General features: G+C 52.1%; 10 protein-coding genes across 10 annotated transcripts; 4 read left to right on the top strand and 6 right to left on the bottom strand.

Moving 5' to 3' along the window:
• Positions 1-26: 26 nt before the first annotated feature.
• On the bottom strand, positions 27-1,186 carry N7474_010575 (uncharacterized protein; the record flags this gene model as incomplete). The annotated part of the gene is made up of 5 exons (XM_057201985.1): positions 27-393; positions 446-540; positions 591-742; positions 890-1,089; positions 1,143-1,186. The coding sequence occupies 5 exons, from the start codon at positions 1,184-1,186 to the stop codon at positions 27-29; spliced, it is 858 nt and encodes a 285-aa protein (XP_057048256.1).
• Positions 1,187-1,865: 679 nt separating this feature from the next.
• On the top strand, positions 1,866-3,467 carry N7474_010574 (tellurite-resistance/dicarboxylate transporter family protein; the record flags this gene model as incomplete). Its single annotated transcript, XM_057201984.1, has 4 exons — positions 1,866-2,241; positions 2,292-2,607; positions 2,656-3,066; positions 3,116-3,467. 4 exons carry the CDS (start codon positions 1,866-1,868, stop codon positions 3,465-3,467), a joined length of 1,455 nt encoding a protein of 484 aa, XP_057048255.1.
• Positions 3,468-3,693: 226 nt separating this feature from the next.
• On the bottom strand, positions 3,694-4,474 carry N7474_010573 (glycoside hydrolase family 11 protein; the record flags this gene model as incomplete). Its single annotated transcript, XM_057201983.1, has 3 exons — positions 3,694-3,900; positions 3,960-4,152; positions 4,215-4,474. 3 exons carry the CDS (start codon positions 4,472-4,474, stop codon positions 3,694-3,696), a joined length of 660 nt encoding a protein of 219 aa, XP_057048254.1.
• A 637-nt stretch (positions 4,475-5,111) lies between these two features.
• On the top strand, positions 5,112-5,847 carry N7474_010572 (xanthine phosphoribosyltransferase; the record flags this gene model as incomplete). Its single annotated transcript, XM_057201982.1, has 3 exons — positions 5,112-5,144; positions 5,206-5,625; positions 5,686-5,847. 3 exons carry the CDS (start codon positions 5,112-5,114, stop codon positions 5,845-5,847), a joined length of 615 nt encoding a protein of 204 aa, XP_057048253.1.
• Positions 5,848-6,046: 199 nt separating this feature from the next.
• N7474_010571 (dolichol-phosphate mannosyltransferase subunit 3) lies at positions 6,047-6,469 on the bottom strand (the record flags this gene model as incomplete). Its single annotated transcript, XM_057201981.1, has 3 exons — positions 6,047-6,208; positions 6,287-6,355; positions 6,422-6,469. The coding sequence occupies 3 exons, from the start codon at positions 6,467-6,469 to the stop codon at positions 6,047-6,049; spliced, it is 279 nt and encodes a 92-aa protein (XP_057048252.1).
• A 651-nt stretch (positions 6,470-7,120) lies between these two features.
• Positions 7,121-9,371, top strand: N7474_010570 (uncharacterized protein; the record flags this gene model as incomplete). The annotated part of the gene is made up of 5 exons (XM_057201980.1): positions 7,121-7,499; positions 7,551-7,685; positions 7,736-7,855; positions 7,905-9,223; positions 9,279-9,371. 5 exons carry the CDS (start codon positions 7,121-7,123, stop codon positions 9,369-9,371), a joined length of 2,046 nt encoding a protein of 681 aa, XP_057048251.1.
• Positions 9,372-9,539: 168 nt separating this feature from the next.
• On the bottom strand, positions 9,540-10,835 carry N7474_010569 (uncharacterized protein; the record flags this gene model as incomplete). Its single annotated transcript, XM_057201979.1, has 3 exons — positions 9,540-10,469; positions 10,519-10,693; positions 10,759-10,835. The coding sequence occupies 3 exons, from the start codon at positions 10,833-10,835 to the stop codon at positions 9,540-9,542; spliced, it is 1,182 nt and encodes a 393-aa protein (XP_057048250.1).
• A 578-nt stretch (positions 10,836-11,413) lies between these two features.
• N7474_010568 (ABC1 kinase family protein) lies at positions 11,414-13,537 on the top strand (the record flags this gene model as incomplete). Its single annotated transcript, XM_057201978.1, has 2 exons — positions 11,414-11,947; positions 12,017-13,537. 2 exons carry the CDS (start codon positions 11,414-11,416, stop codon positions 13,535-13,537), a joined length of 2,055 nt encoding a protein of 684 aa, XP_057048249.1.
• Positions 13,538-13,918: 381 nt separating this feature from the next.
• Positions 13,919-15,016, bottom strand: N7474_010567 (holocytochrome c synthase CYC3; the record flags this gene model as incomplete). The annotated part of the gene is made up of 2 exons (XM_057201977.1): positions 13,919-14,162; positions 14,226-15,016. The coding sequence occupies 2 exons, from the start codon at positions 15,014-15,016 to the stop codon at positions 13,919-13,921; spliced, it is 1,035 nt and encodes a 344-aa protein (XP_057048248.1).
• Positions 15,017-15,236: 220 nt separating this feature from the next.
• N7474_010566 (uncharacterized protein) lies at positions 15,237-17,176 on the bottom strand (the record flags this gene model as incomplete). The annotated part of the gene is made up of 4 exons (XM_057201976.1): positions 15,237-16,023; positions 16,072-16,196; positions 16,244-16,572; positions 16,675-17,176. Coding segments are annotated over 4 exons (1,743 nt in total), but the record flags the coding sequence as incomplete, so codon positions are not given.
• Between the last annotated feature and the right edge of the window lie 498 nt (positions 17,177-17,674).

Below are 17,674 nucleotides of genomic sequence, written 5' to 3'. Positions count from 1 at the left end.
TCTCTAACTTGATACACACTCGAACCTCATTTGCGCACGCCCTTAAGCTTGTACAACTTAAACATGTTGGTCATAAGCCGACCAAAAAGCCCGGACCACGCCCAGCCTCCAGCAAGGAACCAGATCACCCAGCTGCGATTGCCCTCCCAGACCCAACTCTTGCGCCCACGCGCCCACGGCCACAACCAGCGCCACGGCGCCGATCCATACAGCACCTGCGCGACCACGCTGCGAGCATAGGCCTCATGAGGCATGGCGCCATCCTGACTGTGCGTCACGCGGCGGTTATACTCGGCCTCGATGGGAGAGTACATCGAATTCGGCCGGAGAGTCCGCTCGGTACGTGCGATTCGAGACTGGACGCCACCGGTGACTATAGTGGTGACATTGACGCTGCATTTTTCTATTAATGACGGCACAGAGGATGGGACAAAGCATGACGTACCCGAATGGAGCCAGCTCCACACGAAGAGTATCACTGAACGAGTGCAATGCGGCCTTGGAGGCGTTGTAAACGGATCCAAAGACATACGGGATGATCTAAGAAGTCAACTCAGTACATCTTTAACAAACCAATGAAGAAGACCCACCCCAGCTACAGATCCAATCTGGACAATTGTGCCTTTGGCCTTGATCAGGAGTGGCAGGAATGCCTGGCACATGGCGATGACGGCGACGACGTTGGTCTCAAAGGTCTTCCGGACCTCGTCCAACTCAACTTCCATGGCCGGGACCGTGTAGTCTACGATGCATCAGTTGGGAGATATTCAACAAAAGAAAGTCTTATTGGACGGACTTCGACCACTATTATTTTTTTTTTTCAGCTATCAATAGTCTCTATACAGGTATAGAGGGATCACTCACGCATTGTTTACGAGATAGTCCAGACCCTTGTCTCCAAGCCTGGACTCTACGTCCGCAAAACAGCTCTTGATGCTGTCTGTGTCATCCACCACCAGACTTAGGGTCTCGATGCCAACGTCGGCCAAGTCTGAAATGGTGGTAGCACTCCGGGCGGTCGCAAACACGCGCAGGCCCCGGCGATGAAACTCACGCGCGAGCGAGTTCCCAATGCCGCCGGGAGAGCATCTGTGATTCTTGTCAGGAAGGATATCCCGCACGATATGGAGCTAGTCACTCACCCTGTGATGAGCACCGATCGGCGAGTATCTGTAACCCCAGGCATGATTGCAAAGATGAAGTTGTTTAGTTCCGGTCTCTATGACGATAGCTCAGGAGATGCCTCGGCATACATCCCGTGACTGGACCCGCCCTAAACCCTGTCCGCTTTACTGATGTAGTTCAGGGCGCTTGGCATTTTGGGTCAACATGTATCGTCGTAGAAATTAAGCTATATTTATTTACATCTCATCTCATAGATACCTGCCAAGACGCATTCCACACACCCAGTTATGTTATGCATGGCATCATCCTCTGCGGCACCTATTATTATCTCAGCGGCTGTGCCGATTCCCGAGGGAACCAAAAAAGATCAGCACCATCGCCACGTTGGACTGGCTCATTCGCCATGGATTTAACCTTGTCTTATATACTGCACATAACTCCCCCGCGCGCTACCATCTACCCGCATCTTGGTTTTCGTTCATCATTTCATGGCTGGACAGGCTATTCTTAATTAATGCCCGCGGCCAACGACACTCCAAATCGGGTTCTCCGCATGGGGCCGGCTGGATTAGCTTTTTTAAAGAGCCACCCCGGTCGATTGGGTGCGGTTTTTTTTTTCTCATCTCCTGCACTCCCTCTCTGAACGTGCTTTTTTGTTCTTTTGGCCACCGCTGGGGGGCGGTTAGTTGGCACAGACACGATAAGGCTTTGGTCCAAACTTAGGAGCATTGGGACTCACCATGACCGACCTTTTGACTATCCGGCACAAGAGAAATCCCGGCGACGATGGCTATCGGACTCCCACCATCGAAGATGCCGAGCGGGCGTTGTACCTGGTGGACCCGGAAGACAGTCCCGGCAGTAGAGTACGGGATGTCCATACGACTGCGCTCGAGGCCGCGCTGCTGAATGTGCCATCACGCCCAACTGATGGAACGAACCGTCTATGTAAGGAATTGCATGGTGGACCGGCGTATGATGGCGAGACTCTCTCTCGGAGAAGAACCGATGCGTCAGCAACGAGTCTCAGTTGGAAGAAGCGAATTCGGCACGTTACCTGGGCTTACTTTACCTTGACCATGGCCACAGGTGGCTTGGCCAATGTCCTATATCAAGGTAAAGACATATCAAAAAAAGTATAGAAGAATTGGCTAATGGACGTGCAGTACCCTACCGGTTTCCCGGTTTGAAAACCATTGGGGATGTTGTCTTCTTGATCAATATTGCGCTATATCTCATGGTTTGGGGTCTTCTGATCGCAAGATTCTACTATTATCCATATACATTCAAGGCATCTTTCCTCCATCCAACAGAATCCTTGTTTGTGCCGGCATCAGTTGTGTCCTTTGGAACGATCTTGATCAATATATCCCAGTACGGGGCCGGCAGCACAGGGGAATGGTTGCAACGAGCAGTGGGAATTCTGTTCTGGATTGATGCCACACTTGCGGTGATGTTCTCGGCGGGGATCTACGTTCTTCTGTATGACTCCCATCTCTTTACGAAGAAGACAATACTGACCTGTTCCAGATGGTCAACCCAGACCTTTACCATTGCACAAATGACTCCAATCTGGATCTTCCCTGCGTACCCTATGCTTATCATCGGACCTCATGCTGGCGTCTTGAGTGAGAAGCTCGAACCGTCGCGGGCCCTCCCTATCATTATTGGCGCCACGACAATCCAAGGCGTCGGGTTTTTGGTCTCGCTGATGGTCTACTCGGCCTTTATCTACCGACTCATGACGCAGAAACTCCCGAAGGAGAATGTGCGCCCTGGTATGTTTGTGTCTGTGGGACCTAGCGGATTTACCGTCGCGGGGATAGTCAATATGGCCGCCCAGGCGAAGCGGTGCTTCCCAGCTGATTTTATGGGGAACGGACCGCTGGCGGCCGATATAATTAAGGTGGTTGTGGATTTTGCAGCGTTGTGGTTGTGGGGGTAAGCTATTCTCCATTTCATCTACTCTTCATAACTAACGGGCAGCCAGGTTGGCGATATTCTTCTTCATAATCGCAAGCTCAGCACACATGTCAGCCATCGGACCAGGTCGCATGGTCTTCTCGATGACTTGGTTCTCGTTTGTGTTTCCCAACACTGCACTCATCACCGCCACATTTGCCATAGGCAAGGCCTTTTCCTGCAAAGCCATTAATATCGTGGGCTGTGTTGCCGTTTTCCCGTTGCTATTGATGTACTTTTTCGTCTGCTATATGATGATCCGGGCTATCGTTCTGCGCCATATCCTGTGGCCTCAGAAAGGAGAGGATCGTGACGAGGGTGGGTTTGAGATTCATCAGATCCAACCTGATGCAGAAGTTGAAGGGGACACTGCTGTTTAGTTCCGACGTCATGGCGTGCGCCACAAAAAGTGTATATACGCTAATACCCCGTTGCATATTTACAGCATCTACCATGCATAGAATGACAAGCAATTCGTCAAGTACCCGGTGTGCATTGACCTATGTACTTCCCAACCCTATTCAATCCCCACCTTATTCCAATCCCAACCCTAGTCAATCCCCAGCTTATTCCAATCCGAACCCTGTTCCAATCAGACTAACCAGCCTACGAAACAGTAATGCTCGCGGATCCACTGCTCTCATATCCCTCGGTCGAGACAATTTGATAGTCAAAATCGCCCATTTCCATGCCAAGAGCAGCCCAGGCATCGAAGTGGTTGGAAGTGGTGACGGTACCGCTGGATCGCTTGCTTTGACGGATCGACCAGAACTGGTTGAAGGTGGACGTGCCGCTGATCGAGGGCTGGTCGACCTGTAGACGTACTGATTAAGAACAGAACTATCTTCAGATGGCCTATAACAATCACTAACCTGTTGGTGGGAGTAGATATCGTACGTTCCACCGTCACTGGTCACAGTGCCCATGTGGGTCATGCTGGAGCCCGGGTCGTAGTCGCCGTAGCTTTCCATGATGTAGTATTCAACCTGGGGGTTAGTGGTCCAGCCATAGACGGACAGATAGGCGTTTCCACTTGGACTAAAGGTGCCAGAAAACGTAATGGCCCTAGGGAGGTGCGCGTATGCACGTTAATGAGATTGTTCATACAGGCCTTTCGAACCACTTACTGAGCACTGCCCGGATTCCAGCCTTTTCCGCAGGTAAAGTCACCGCCGTTGGCGTTGGACCAAGTGACGCTGTATTCACCAGCATCGCCGTTGGTATAGTCAACAGTGCCATCTCCATTGGTCCAGAAGGAATAGTAGTAGCCGTTGTTGGTGCCAGTCTGGCTGGTGGTGATCGCCTGACGCTTAGACAGCTCTTTTGGGGCCGCAAGGACACCGGAAAGAGTAGCAAGGCCCAGGGCTAGCTTGGAGAAGGACACCATGGTGAATGATAAATGAGATGAGATAGTTTGTGGAGGAGTTTCAGTCTTGAGCCTGGGGTTTGAACGGTAAACACGTCGTGAATTTATAGATCTCTCCGGATATTCGTCAGGGGCATTAGGCTTAAATTGTAAACAACGATGAACAGCCATGAACAGCCATGAACAGCCATAAAAGCCATGAACAGCCAGAAACAGCCAAAAACGCCCGAATATACCCAACAGGTTAGCCCGGGGCTCTTGAAACGCCTTTAACCGGGGACATCAGACCAAGACCTGGAGACCCCGCATTTCCGAGGTTATGGCTTTTTTTGCAGATTATGAAGTCTCAGCCATGATAGTTAAAATAAATGATGGCATACTACTACTACCACTACAATAATAGTGGTAATATTAGTAGTAGTAGAAGTATCGCAGTATATAACTATGCCTCTCTATGATCGCATTGATAAGCCCCCACAGTCGGTCGGCCCGATAAAGACGGATTCCCAATTTTTTCTTCCTTCTTCCCTTTCCTTTCCCTCGGCTGGTAATCCTTGACTCTCCTGGCACTTCCTACGTACCCAGTACAGGATATTAGCCTGTGCATTCTCCCTCTATCCCTGCAGTCTGATCACCCGTCCGGTTCATAACCGCCGCCATGTCGCAGAAATTCTATGTCACCTACAACCAGGTCCGATCCCACCACCACCATCTCAGGCAAAACTGAATGAACTTTCCCTGATGTGCTCTAGGTCCACAAACTCTGCCAGGAGTCCGGGGACAAGATCCTGAAAGAGTTCCACCCCAATCTCATGATCGCCATCGGCGGTGGTGGTTATGTGCCTGCCCGCATTCTCCGGTCTTTCCTCAAGCGCCCCGGTGACCCCAACATCCCCATCCAGGCCATTGGTCTGTCGCTGTACGAGGATCTGGGTCGTGGGGACCCAGAAGAGACCCCCGGCACCAAGGTCACTCGCACGCAATGGCTGGATCTGTCCGCGCTGGAGATGGCCAACCTGATCGGCAAGAACATTCTGATCGTGGACGAGGTCGATGATACCCGGACGACGCTGGAGTATGCCGTGCGCGAGCTGCAGAAGGATGTCGAGCTGGCGCAGAAGCATCTCGGTCGCGAGGGCGAGAAGACCAACTTCTTCGTGTTTGTCCTGCACGTACGTCCCATTTCTCTCTCTCCCCCCCCATATCATGGGCGTATACTGACTTCGGGTTAGAACAAGGACAAGCCCAAGAAGGGCGCTCTGCCCAGTGATATGATGGAGAGTGGCAGGTACCACGCCGCGGTCACCACGGGCGATGTGTGGATCTGCTATCCTTGGGAAGCCAAGGACATTGACGAGCACGATGCCCTGGCCAAGGCGCACCCCGTTATCTAAAAAAGCATTGAATTGGTGGTCCATTTGGCTGTTTCTCCGAGTTGCACACAAAAATACATAGCCCCAGGACATGTCCTGTTACGAAGACATCCGATGAATTGATTTACAGAAAGGGAGAGAGAGTGTGTGTGTGTTCAAGGTTGTAGCATTCGGTCTGGTAATTGGTATAGTCGGAGGAATAGGTAGATGATTGTGCCGCTTAGTCCACGTCCACCTTGCCCTGGCGCAGCTCAATCTTGGCCTGTTCAATCTCTTTCTGCAGCTCCGCGTGCGCCTCGGGGACGTCGTTGAAGGTGAAAATGGCGACACCGAGCCGGCCGAGTAGGTAACAACCGAAGACGATCACCGCATAGAAAGGCAGCTAGAGTGAAGAAAAAGGAGGCATCAGTGGTTGTTATTTTTCCTTGGCCGGATCGGGGAAGGGAGAGCTGCAACGTACCACGGGGATGACCTCGGTCTGTAGGGTCTCATTCAGGGGCACAAGGCCCAGATAGAGGGAGAGGTAGAGCTGTGACACTGTAAGCTAGAGTCACAGAGAAAAGCTGTTTGAGCTATCGGATTGGTGGTGGCATACCGAGGACACGAGCAGGAGCACGGAGAGGGTCTGTTGAGCGCGCGTCATGGTGAAGAAGTCGGTCGGGGGATTCAGAGAAATGGTGATGGCAGATAAAATGTCGGAGTCAATTGAGCAGCACCAGACCAATATCCTCCCTAAACGCGTCGAGGGGTGCGTCAGTAGTTCCGTCTGCGGTGAGAGTTGAAGGAGGAAGAAGATCAGGCCAGTTGGGCCGATGCGCTTCTTGGCCGGACGGGCCACACCAGTTAGTTACTATACATGAATTATTTAGAATACAACATTGACGAGAAGTATTATTAGTTATCAAATAATAATGAACTCGCTATTACGCACACGTTGAATATTATTATTATTATGATTTACGTGTAGCTCCAAGGGATGTGGATGCCTGACAGCCTCAGGCAGCACTGAACAGTGAAGTAGTTCAGTGATGACCGAGAATAATAGGTGAACTAAGAAGGTTATCTCCCTATCATGAACCATCGTCCCCGTCACGCCATATTATTACTTAGTCAGTTAGCTGCTAACTATCACTAGTTAACCAAAGTTCTTCCCCTTGCTCTGCCCGACCCAGCCAGACCCGCCCCACGAACCCAACTTTGAGCTCAACCAAATGCTTGGCTGTTTTTGACCCTCTCCTTTGTGGCTGCTGGCTCACTTGGACGTCCCCCTGGTCAACCATTTCATCCCCTGGAGATGTCTGCTTCAGGTGGGATATCGACCACCGGTCACGGTGCTGCCAACGGTTGGGTGCTTCCTCCCGTTGAGCAGATCACCGCGGAGCTGTCACCGTCTCCCCCTTCTTTAACAAAGGGCACAGAGACCATCGATTCAGAGGAGCAGAAGGAAATGTTCTGGAATGTGCAGAACATCATCCAAAAAGCCGACGAAGGGACTAGCTACGACTTGAAGGAACTCCATGCCTCGTTGGAGCAGGCAGATGCAGATTCTCGGCGTGGCGGACGCAATGTCGAGTCCTTGGACGAGGTGCGCACCATTCTATATAAGCTTTGGTCCTGCAACTCGGAGTATCTGGCTCAAACTGCCGAGGCCTTGGCCAACGGGAGTCGGGATTGTTAGTTTCGTTTACCTCAGAGATGATATCCCCAAACTGACCATTTTCTAGCGTCATGGCGTGCTCCATACGGCCAATCGGGAATTTTGAAATTCTTCCTGGAGGTCATCGCCTCCACGGACGAGATTGGGACCGATTTACTGCTTCATTCTTTGCGGCTGGTTGGGAACTCCTGTGCCGATACAGGTATGCTTTTATCTCGGCTTGTCCATGGACAGAAATTAACACCATGACAGATGAAAATCGCGAAATTGTGGTCAAAGATAATTATACTTTGGCTATACTCCGGTATTTCCTTAACCCAGCCTTGGTCTTTGTGGCTATACCAGTGCTATACAACATTTGCATGGATTTCGGTGAGGATTCATACCATTTGCACAATATGATTTGCTGACGAGACCCCAGAGCCTGCACATGCTCAGATGGCGGCGAACAAGACGGCATATATACTCTTATCACTTCTGAGAGGTGGAAGTGCCATCCAGGAGAATGATGCTTTACTGGAGTACGCGTATGACCTGATCGAGCTGGCTACCGAACAAGGCGTTGAACAGTCTCCTGATGGGACGGTACTGCTGCTGACGGAGCTCGCTCTTGACACCGACACGACCTTGCCCCATTTTTCGACCTCGGTGAACAGTCTCAGCACTTATCTGGAGAAGGAACGGTTCCAAAATGCCTGCGTATCAAACGACATGGTTCCACAACTACTGGAGATTCTCCAGCGGTCATTCACAATTGAGGTGGACCAATCTTCCAGCGAAGACACTCAGACTCTATCTCAGCTCCGACTGAAGATAAACCAGAGCTTGGGCGAAGTCTCAGCCTCATCATTGTTCGCAGAAAAGTACCCACTGGACTCAGAGCTTGCACAGAAACTGAAGTCATGGGTAATAGCCTCCGAGGATCAGCTCCAGATCTGTGCCTGCGTCATGCTCGGCAATCTCGCCCGCTCGGACGAGGTCTGCACGGCAATGGTACGGGATCTGAAAATCCACGAAGAGCTGATCTCTGTTCTCCGGAGAAATAATGCCCGCGCCGCAGTCTTGCACTCTACTCTGGGTTTCTTGAAAAACCTCACAATTGCTGGTGATAACAACAGGCTCAGTCTTGGTGTTGCGGGTCTCATCCCCGCCGTCTCGCGACTATGGGAGCTTGAATCTGTCCCGCAAGTCCAGTTTGCGGCTGCTAGCATTGTTCGCCAGATCATTATCTCCTCGATGGAGAATATATCCCGTCTTCTTGCTCCGTTCGAGCAAGAAACTGACTCCTCGGGGAATAGTCAAACATACCTGTCCCTGTTATTGTCTCTCTTTAATAAAACAGACTCCTCGCCTATCAAGACAGAGATTGGACGCACTATCGCGTCTATTTGCAGAACGCTCAGTCCCAAGTCTCGCGATGGAGACCAGGTAGCCTCCTCTCTCCTTGATCGTCTCTACAATCAGCACGAGGGCATTGCGCGGCCCGTAGGCGCAATGATCACTCAGGCGCAGTGGCCCGTCGTCCGCAGCGAGGGCTGGTTCGCACTCGCGCTAATGGCGACTAGTCACGCTGGTTGTGTCGCGGTCTCGGACTGTTTGCAAAATACAGAGGTTTCTGAGGTGCTCCAAAAGACCATGAGTGATGATACCCTTGGAGACAATGAGGAGACGAACCCGGCGCAAACAGCCAAGGATCGGGATAACATTGTTGTTCTCGTGCAGGAATTGCTGAAGAATGAGGTATGTGATTTTGGTCCTGCAATGTCATCATAAATACTGATTCGAATGTAATTAGTCTGGCGCCCTGCCCACGGATTATCGGAGTATAATGGAGGATATGATGAAAAATCATGCCTCACAGCATTTGATGAGCACCAAACAAGACTGAGAACAAGTCGGGCGTTGGCATAGACAGGCCTAACAGATCGCGATGAAAAGAAAGTAGAACTGCAATGAATTCTATCCTCTAAATAAACCACATAACACGGAGTATGTACCAAACGACTGGGTATATGCGCGCTGTCTATCAGATCCACCCTCTATCATCTGCTCGCGGTTATGCCATCTGCAAACACACATTCTCCTGCGCATATGCTCGGTACCGCTCTACAAGATCCGTAGAGTCAAGGCCGGCAGCGCCTTGATGAGAAGAATAGTGTGACACAAGACCTTTCCCGTCAATAGCGACGCGCGGACGACTGCCATCAGGTCGAACCCACTTTTGCAAAAGCTCATCTTGACCCGAGTCGCTGCGGCGAAAGATATCACGGAGTTCCTCCGCATCATTTCCCCAAAAGCAGCCAAAATTCTGGCTGATCGGTTCTGTCGGTTCCACCCAGATCGGGAATTTGTAGCGATTGAGATTCCCCGCCTCGAGATGGTGCAGGAAAGAGTAGTGCTGTTGAGCACCAACTGTCCAGTCTTGTAGCGTTGGTCCAGTGTCGGTGTAGACAGATGCGGCGATTGGGTCTCTATTAGAACTTGGATCTGAGGGTATCAGCCACCGATGGCCAAGGAATGGCGGCGAGAAGCCCTTCTCAATTTTGAAGCTTGGCGGCCCTTCCCAACGGGGAAGGCTTGAGGCGCGCCAGTCGTGTTCCAGCTGTGACTTTGACCTTGATGGTTGTTCGACGTGGTACAGTTCGGGGAGATAGGGAAGAGCAATGCCCGGGTGGCTGTGGAGCGAAGCCACGGCGGCTTCGTTAACCACGTTCGCGGACACCATTAACGAATCAGGATTGTCGAGCTTGGTCTTGACAATTGTGGGAATAGCCTGATCCTCGAGGAAGACAACATCGCCGTCAATGCGGATGTACATCACGTTGTTCTTTGCAACCTCCCAGTCCTCCTCATTTCCCGCAGCAGACATTGAATACGCGGAAGTTTTCTCCACGATGTCGGCAACCCAGTCCAGGCTGTCCGTGTTGTTGGTTTGGGGAATGAAGACCACTTCGTCGAGGAAACCATGGTTGCCGACCAGGTTTTTCTGGGATGTGTTAGAGCAACACCAGAGATTTATTGTCAATGTGCCTTACCTGCAAATAACAGTCCAGGATCTCAGTGCGCTCATGGTTTGTAACGGGCACCAGCGCGACAATCTTGAAGCCCTGCGGTTTGGCAAAGTGCCCTGAGCCGCTTGAAAAGGCAAAGAAAGGCGACAGATCTTTGCGAAATAGCAGTGACAGCAAGTCAAGCGGCAGCACCGAAGGACTGAAATAGCTTAAGACGGTCGCGATAATACACATGTAGCCCAAGATGCTCCACATCAGCACTACCCCCAGTCGCGCCAGCAGGAGGTCTTTGTGGTCTCTCGGTTGGACTCGACGTCACGGTTGATCGATATACGGCCCATGGTGAAGTACTCGAACGGCAGGGTTCAAGAGGGTGTGAGAGATGAAGAGTGCGGCCACATGCTGGCCGCAGGCTAGGGCGGCCAATTTAATTGCTACATCGTCCAGTCTTTGATACCTCAATAAGACGGCCAGGGCACCCGGAAACGGGGCAAGAACAGCAGTTCGCGAGGACGGGGAGTCGCTGCAAAACAACCATGATCGACAGCTGCCGAACAAAGAACCAGGCACCACCGGATCAGGCAAGGCGCTAGAGAGGGAGCGGATAAAGGAGCCCGGGGATTCGAGGAATGTCTTTCTCTCTGGAATGTGGGTCATGACGGGTTCGGGAAGCGACCCTGGATGAGACATGCGGGAGGCATGTTGCGAGCCATGCTGTTCCTGATCATCCAGTCGTTGTTGTGAGTAGTGGTTGCCGAGGAAGAATCATGGTGTGTTGAAGTAGAAGGAGCCGTAGAAGCAGAAGCAGCAGCAGGAAACGTGAAATGACGTCACGTGCCGATCACAGGCCGAGTCTCCTCTTATCGATGATTCCCTTCTTTGTTTTCCCATTATTGACCAACACCGGCCGCATGAGATCATGAGGGCGGCCGTCCTCGCCGCCCGTTTTTGCTTGAAACACAGGAGTCTGCCCCTGCTCCGTCGGTTTCCACAACAACCAATATCACGACGTCTCGGAACATCATGGGCGCAGACGCCGAAACTACCCCGGAGGAGGGGACCCTTGCTCGTCGGGGCGGTGATGGTGGCTTTGAGTCCTACCGCCTTCCTTAAGTTGGCCGAAGACACGACGGACAATGAAAAGACTGGGGAGATGCAGATGCTTGAGGCCTCGCGCGCAGAGGTCCGGAAAACAGTCCCGGCCGACGCACATGGCCTATCCAAGTTCTGCCGCTCGGTGTATGTCTTCTGGTATTGCTATATCTATGATCCAATTGCGACAGGCTTCCGGTTTCTGCATCTGGCCTTCATCTTCATTCCTGTCGTCGTGACGGTGCCCGCAATATGGCTGGGCCCCAGGGTTCGAACCAAAGATGGAGCGCGTACTGGGACAATTTGGTGGTATAAGTTCCTGGTCAACGCAATGGAGCGTGCAGGGCCTGCATTTATCAAGGTGAGTAGAAACCTCGTTTCCTCGAGAAAGCTCTCGATCAGCAGCAGCGACTAAAGATTGTTTGTATAGCTTGGACAATGGGCTGCATCGCGGACCGACATTTTCTCGCCTGAAATGTGCACTATCATGTCATCACTCCATTCAAATGCCCCGGCGCATTCTCTGCGTGATACCAAGCGCATCATCCAAAAGGCCTTCAACGGCCTTCCCTTTGAAGACATATTCGAGGAGTTCCAAGAAGAACCATTGGGGGTTGGGGCTATTGCGCAAGTATACAAAGCGAAACTCAAGTCAGATCTGGCTGCAACCGATGACCACGAACTTGGAGAAGAGCCGGAGACGCTGAGCTCAAGGGTTCGCAAGAATGTCGACGTGTTGGTGAAGAGTACACCGCAACGAGTGCCGTCGTCCTACGTGGCGATCAAAGTGCTCCATCCCAAAGTCGAGCGGCTGATCCGCCGAGATCTGCGGATCATGTCGTTCTTTGCCTCGCTCATCAATGCTATTCCCACGATGCATTGGCTGTCTTTCCCTGATGAGGTCCAGCAATTCGGCGAGATGATGAGATTACAACTGGATCTTCGAATCGAAGCGACAAACCTAGTCAGGTTCCGCCAGAACTTCAGGTCCCGTACGACCGCCTGGTTCCCCTACCCTTACCTGGAGTACACGACGCGGGAGGTGCTGGTGGAGGAGTTTGCGCAAGGTGTCCCTCTAGCCACCTTCCTGGAAATCGGAGGCGGTGTCTATCAGCACGAAATTGCCAACGAGGGCTTGGATGCCTTCTTGCATATGCTGCTGATCGACAACTTTGTTCATGCAGATTTGCACCCTGGCAACATTATGGTTCGATTCTATAAGCCCAGTGAACTCGATCTGTCGCTCCGCAAGCATTCGCGCGCCACAGATGCCCCGACTCGAGCAGAGGTTGATGTGACCGAAGCTGTCCTGGCACGATTACGACCGCATACAGACAACGTCAAGCACTGGGAAGGCGCCCTCGCCCAGCTCAATGATGAAGGCTATCGCCCACAATTGATCTTCATCGACACCGGTCTCGTAACTGAGCTGAACGAGAAGAATCGCCGGAATTTCTTGAGCCTATTCCGCGCCATCGCCGAATTCGATGGCTATAGAGCCGGCGAGCTTATGTGCGAGAGATCACGCACACCCGAAGAGGTCATCGACCCGGAAATCTTCGCTTTGAAGATGCAACACCTTGTTCTGAGTATCAAGTCCCGAACATTTGCGTTGGGGAATATCAAGATCGGCGACGTCCTTAGTGAGGTGTTGACCATGGTTCGCAGTCATCATGTCCGGTTCGAGGGCGATTTTGTCAATGTCGTCATTTCCTGTCTCCTGTTGGAGGGCATCGGACGCAGCCTTGACCCGAATTTGGACCTCTTCAAGAGTGCGCTTCCTATACTCCGACAACTGGGTTCTGGTGGCACATTCTTGCAGACTGTTCGCTCGGGCGACACGTCCATGCTCCGGGTTTGGGTGGGCTTGGAAGCCCGCGGGTTACTGCAGGCCAGTATCGAGAGCGTTGAGCATTGTGTCAAGTATGACCAGTTGTCCCCGAACATATAGATGTCTACGCTTTGTGTCGTGACGCCTTGCACTAGTCACTGCTATTCATCAAGGTGGCTGCATGATCATCTCCTTTTCTGTTTATACGATCCATTCTACTTTTTCCTGTCAGTATACGATCCATACGTCTATGGTTAGATCTGAAGATTAGATCAAATCCAGATAATCCAAGCATTGAAAGAAGCAACTGGAAAAGAGAATATACAAACGTCTGATTGTACACATGCCTCGGTGGAGTCAAAAGGAGATAAATATAAGACACAAAGAAGCAACAAAATATTAACATCCCACATACACATCAAGTCCCTCCGAAAAACGCCGCGCAATGGTTGTTGAGATGTACAGAAATAGAGTGGAGAAGTGATCATTACGAGTGTGAAATCACCGTTGTTCCCGGACCGCAGCACCGCTGGCCCTCCACCAGACATCACCTCCCCACCTCATCAGCCGTTCCACAGCAGCCGTAGGCGAGTCAAGGGCCGGTCGGATATCGAGGTAGAAGACCGGCTCGCCCGTTGGCTCAGGGGGTCCAGAGTAATAGTCGATCACATAGCGAACTTCCTTCGGGCCCGAGGGCGTCATGCGCTGAACGTACCAGTCGTGTCGATCAAATGGTGGTTCGGTACTGCAAAGAGAGATAGATGTCAGCGAGCGTTTGGAAATTGCGTGTTGGTGAGTAACAACTCACTCAAACTTAGCCGGGCACACCCAGCCCATCGTCTGCAGAATGCGCGCCTTGGGCGTCAACTCCCGCGGCCGACCCTGAAATTTGATCAGACGCGGTTCAGAGGCTTTATCCACCGTGCCCGTCATCTCAGCCTTGGCCAACTCAGCACTCAGATTCTCCTCGCCTCGCCGGCACTTCTCCCAACCCTCCTTGAGACCTTTGGCGAAAACGCGCTCCCAGCTAATAATCTCATTCCATGCTCCCTCATTCAGGAAATTGTGTACTGCAACCATGGACTCGACTGCATCCTGCGGAGTGTCGGTGTAGCCCTTGCGCAGCATGGCATTGTACATCTGCTGCGGAGACGGGTACTCCCAGTTGCCCTCGGAGTCACCGCGAGGAATGGTGGACAGCTCGCGCTCAACGGGGAGATTGACTGTTTGGTTTGGTGCGCGTTCTTGCGAGATTGAGGCGAACATGTAGTTCAAGGGGTTCAGTTTGGATAATGTCGACGCCGGCTTCTCCGGGGCGGATGTTGGAGGCTGCGCCGGCGTGGGTGCGGATTGCGATTGCGGCGGCGTGTAGAAGGGCGAGTCTGGGCTCATTGGGCAACTGCTAGGAATTTGCGCCGGAGGTGGTGCAGATGCTGCCGGACGCGACTCGTGCATCGGACATCCCGGCTGTTGATAACGGTTAGTCCGCGAGGGTTCAAACAGTGAGAGAAAACTGACCGGAGGGGAGGCCGCAGGTGATGCGAGGGGATTCGGTGCAGCAGGCACCTTTGGCTGAGGATCTGCCCAAAACCAACCCATGGTGAAGATGTGATGATGCAGGGGAAAAAAAAAAGTCCAGCGGATAAAAGACCAGAGAAAATCACTCGGATGACATAATGGGTCCACGTGATACTGATATAAATTATTGGAACTATACAAAGAAGCAGTAGTGAACTGTAGAGAGGACATCAATGATCATTATTATTCATTCGTTCATAAATATACTTGTGTACAGTGTGAGTTATTTATATGCCACGGTTTATGCATCCTCCGTTTCGGAAAACACCAGGCCGGCCATGGCCTCGTCCCAGATGGACTTCCAGTCTGGCCCTTGCGAGGCCGGTCCAGCCCTGCTGGGAATGAAGAAATAATCCGCTAAGACCTCGGAGGCTTGCTCCCAAGTTTTCCACCCGCAGATCATAGCGGTTCGTGCCAATAAATCCACAAACCAGGGCCTCTCGACCTGAGCTAGAGAGCCCTGGGCTCCGATGAATAACGCCCAGGCAAAGAGCCCAAAATTTTCTTTAGGTAAGCGGAGCACAAGCGGCAGCTTGCAATTGTTCACTGCTGCTTTGAGATGTTTTGTGAGGGCTCGGCCTAACCCTGACTGTGAAGGGGAGTGGATCAGATAAAGGTTGAGAAAACAGATCGACGCTACGCGGGTGACGGCCTCGATCGGGTGCAGCTCCAGTTCTGGGTTGAGCGAGGACTCGTCTGGGCTTTGGCCGTCTGTATAGACATAGCTTAGTAGTTGGTGCTCGGTTTCGTAGTTGAGCACCCGGAAGAAGTCCTGGTCACCGTGGACAGCAGCCGGTGCAGATCGGCAAGCCACGCTGAAGAAGATGACATCGCGGACAACATGCAATATTCGTAGGAGGGGAGCGCTCAGCAGAGTGTTGGAGAAGAACCCAGATCCTAACCGGTTGAGGGGCGATGAGGCCGGCGGCCTGACTCGCTGTTGGATCTCTTGGGGAACGGGCTGTGCATCCCAAGTCAAGGGGAAAACGGGCTTGGTCATTAGACCCGAGGCAGATTTAACGTCGGTACTACATTCATCAGCTACGCTGATACAAAACCGAGGGGGAGACACCTACGTTAGGATGGCAGACAACATTGTCGACGAGCGAATGCTGTCGTCCAAGATTCCGCCACGCAGCTCCACCATGCGTTTGAGGCCAGTGAGATGGATCCGAGCTTCGTCGAACAGGCCAACGATCAACTAGCATGAATTAGCAACTTGACCGAGCATATCCAAAGAAATCCTACCGAGCCCGTGAGGAGATTGACAATGGTATCGAATGCCTCGTCGCTGAGTGCCTTGGTGGGATCGCGCACTTTGACATTCATTTCTCGGATAGATTTGACTTTCATGATACAATAATCGGGATCTTTCAAAATCAGGCTTTTTTTCTCCTCCGATCCCATAGAGCCTGACCGGTAGCTGTTTAGCATGGCTCGATGAGCGGCACACATGCTCATCAAGCCGAAGAAGCTGCCTGGATCGGAGAATGAGGACCGGACCATTAACTCTATTTCTGGGTTCTGGGGATTCATGTCTGTATTGGGAAAGGTGATTGGAACGAAGACGTTTTTCCCTTCAGCCCAAGGTCAGTCTTTGTCTCACAAGAAAAAAGCAATTAGTGCATGGCTGGCTCGCAAAAGGTCACAGCAGTCGTCACTAAATAAATAAAACTTACAGTAGAATACCAATGTTTCCACCATAACAGGAAATTCACTGGCACCAGGTAGCACAGTGAAAGGGTCGCTAAACCAGGAGGTAGGTAAACACTTCGGATTTGGGAAATAATGATATGGGATAGCGTGACCAGCACTCCACTTGATCGGGCGCCCCCGAGGGTGCCTTGACCTAGCATCGCCATCTTCGGTTTCGACGGTATCTGATGAGACAGAGGACTGGGACGCAGCTCTTAGGACGAGGGTCTGCTCCCCCGAATCCTGATCTTCGAGTGTGATCGGAGCCTCATCAGATTGGCCGGCGCGGCTCTCGCGTCGCGAAACTCGTTTTGTGCCTGCGAGCCTCTCCCGGCGGCGCACATCGCGCATAACATGGGAGCGGATCTTCTTTCGAGCATTGGCATCCTTGATTCGTTTCGAGGTCAAGTCATCGTCGTGTCCGATGAAAGTGTACGACGGCCGATCCACAGACCCAGTGGGTTTCGAATTGGATTCTAGCCCAACCCTTTTAGCACAAGGACCGTTGCGGCGAAACAAAGCGGCAAAAAAGAACGAGTCATGAACCCCCACGAGGGCGTCATTCCGGAGGGGAGTGAATGATGAATATGGATTTGCTTCGTGCCTCGACGTGCGACGCCACCGGCAAAGCAAGACAAAATGGCACGAACGCGAGGGACGAGTGGGGCATGAAGCACACTAGTGTAAGGTGCGATAACGAGAGCACGAACCTGAATGGGAATGCCGAGAAGCGGCTGGGGACGAAGATGGCGGAGGATGACGATCCATGGGACCGAAGAGGAAAGGGGGGTGGTGGAAGGAAGAGACCAATCGAGAATGGATATGCAGGAAGAGCCGGGGGAAGGCGAGTTTAGAATACGTAGTTGGAAGGAAAGGCAGGAATGATTTGATGAATCTGGGGGAGGAAAGTAAGTGGCGGGTGAGTTAGTTCGTCACTAGTGGGGGGCAAAGGTGAGCTGAGCACAAGCCCGATCGGGCATTGTC

The sequence above is a fragment of the Penicillium riverlandense genome (assembly GCF_028828495.1).
Source record: "Penicillium riverlandense strain IBT 135883 chromosome Unknown utg000009l_segment0_segment0, whole genome shotgun sequence".
Classification (NCBI taxonomy): domain Eukaryota; kingdom Fungi; phylum Ascomycota; class Eurotiomycetes; order Eurotiales; family Aspergillaceae; genus Penicillium; species Penicillium riverlandense.
The sequence above is the reverse complement of the archived record's forward strand: the minus strand, read 5'-3'. Positions and strand labels throughout refer to the sequence as shown.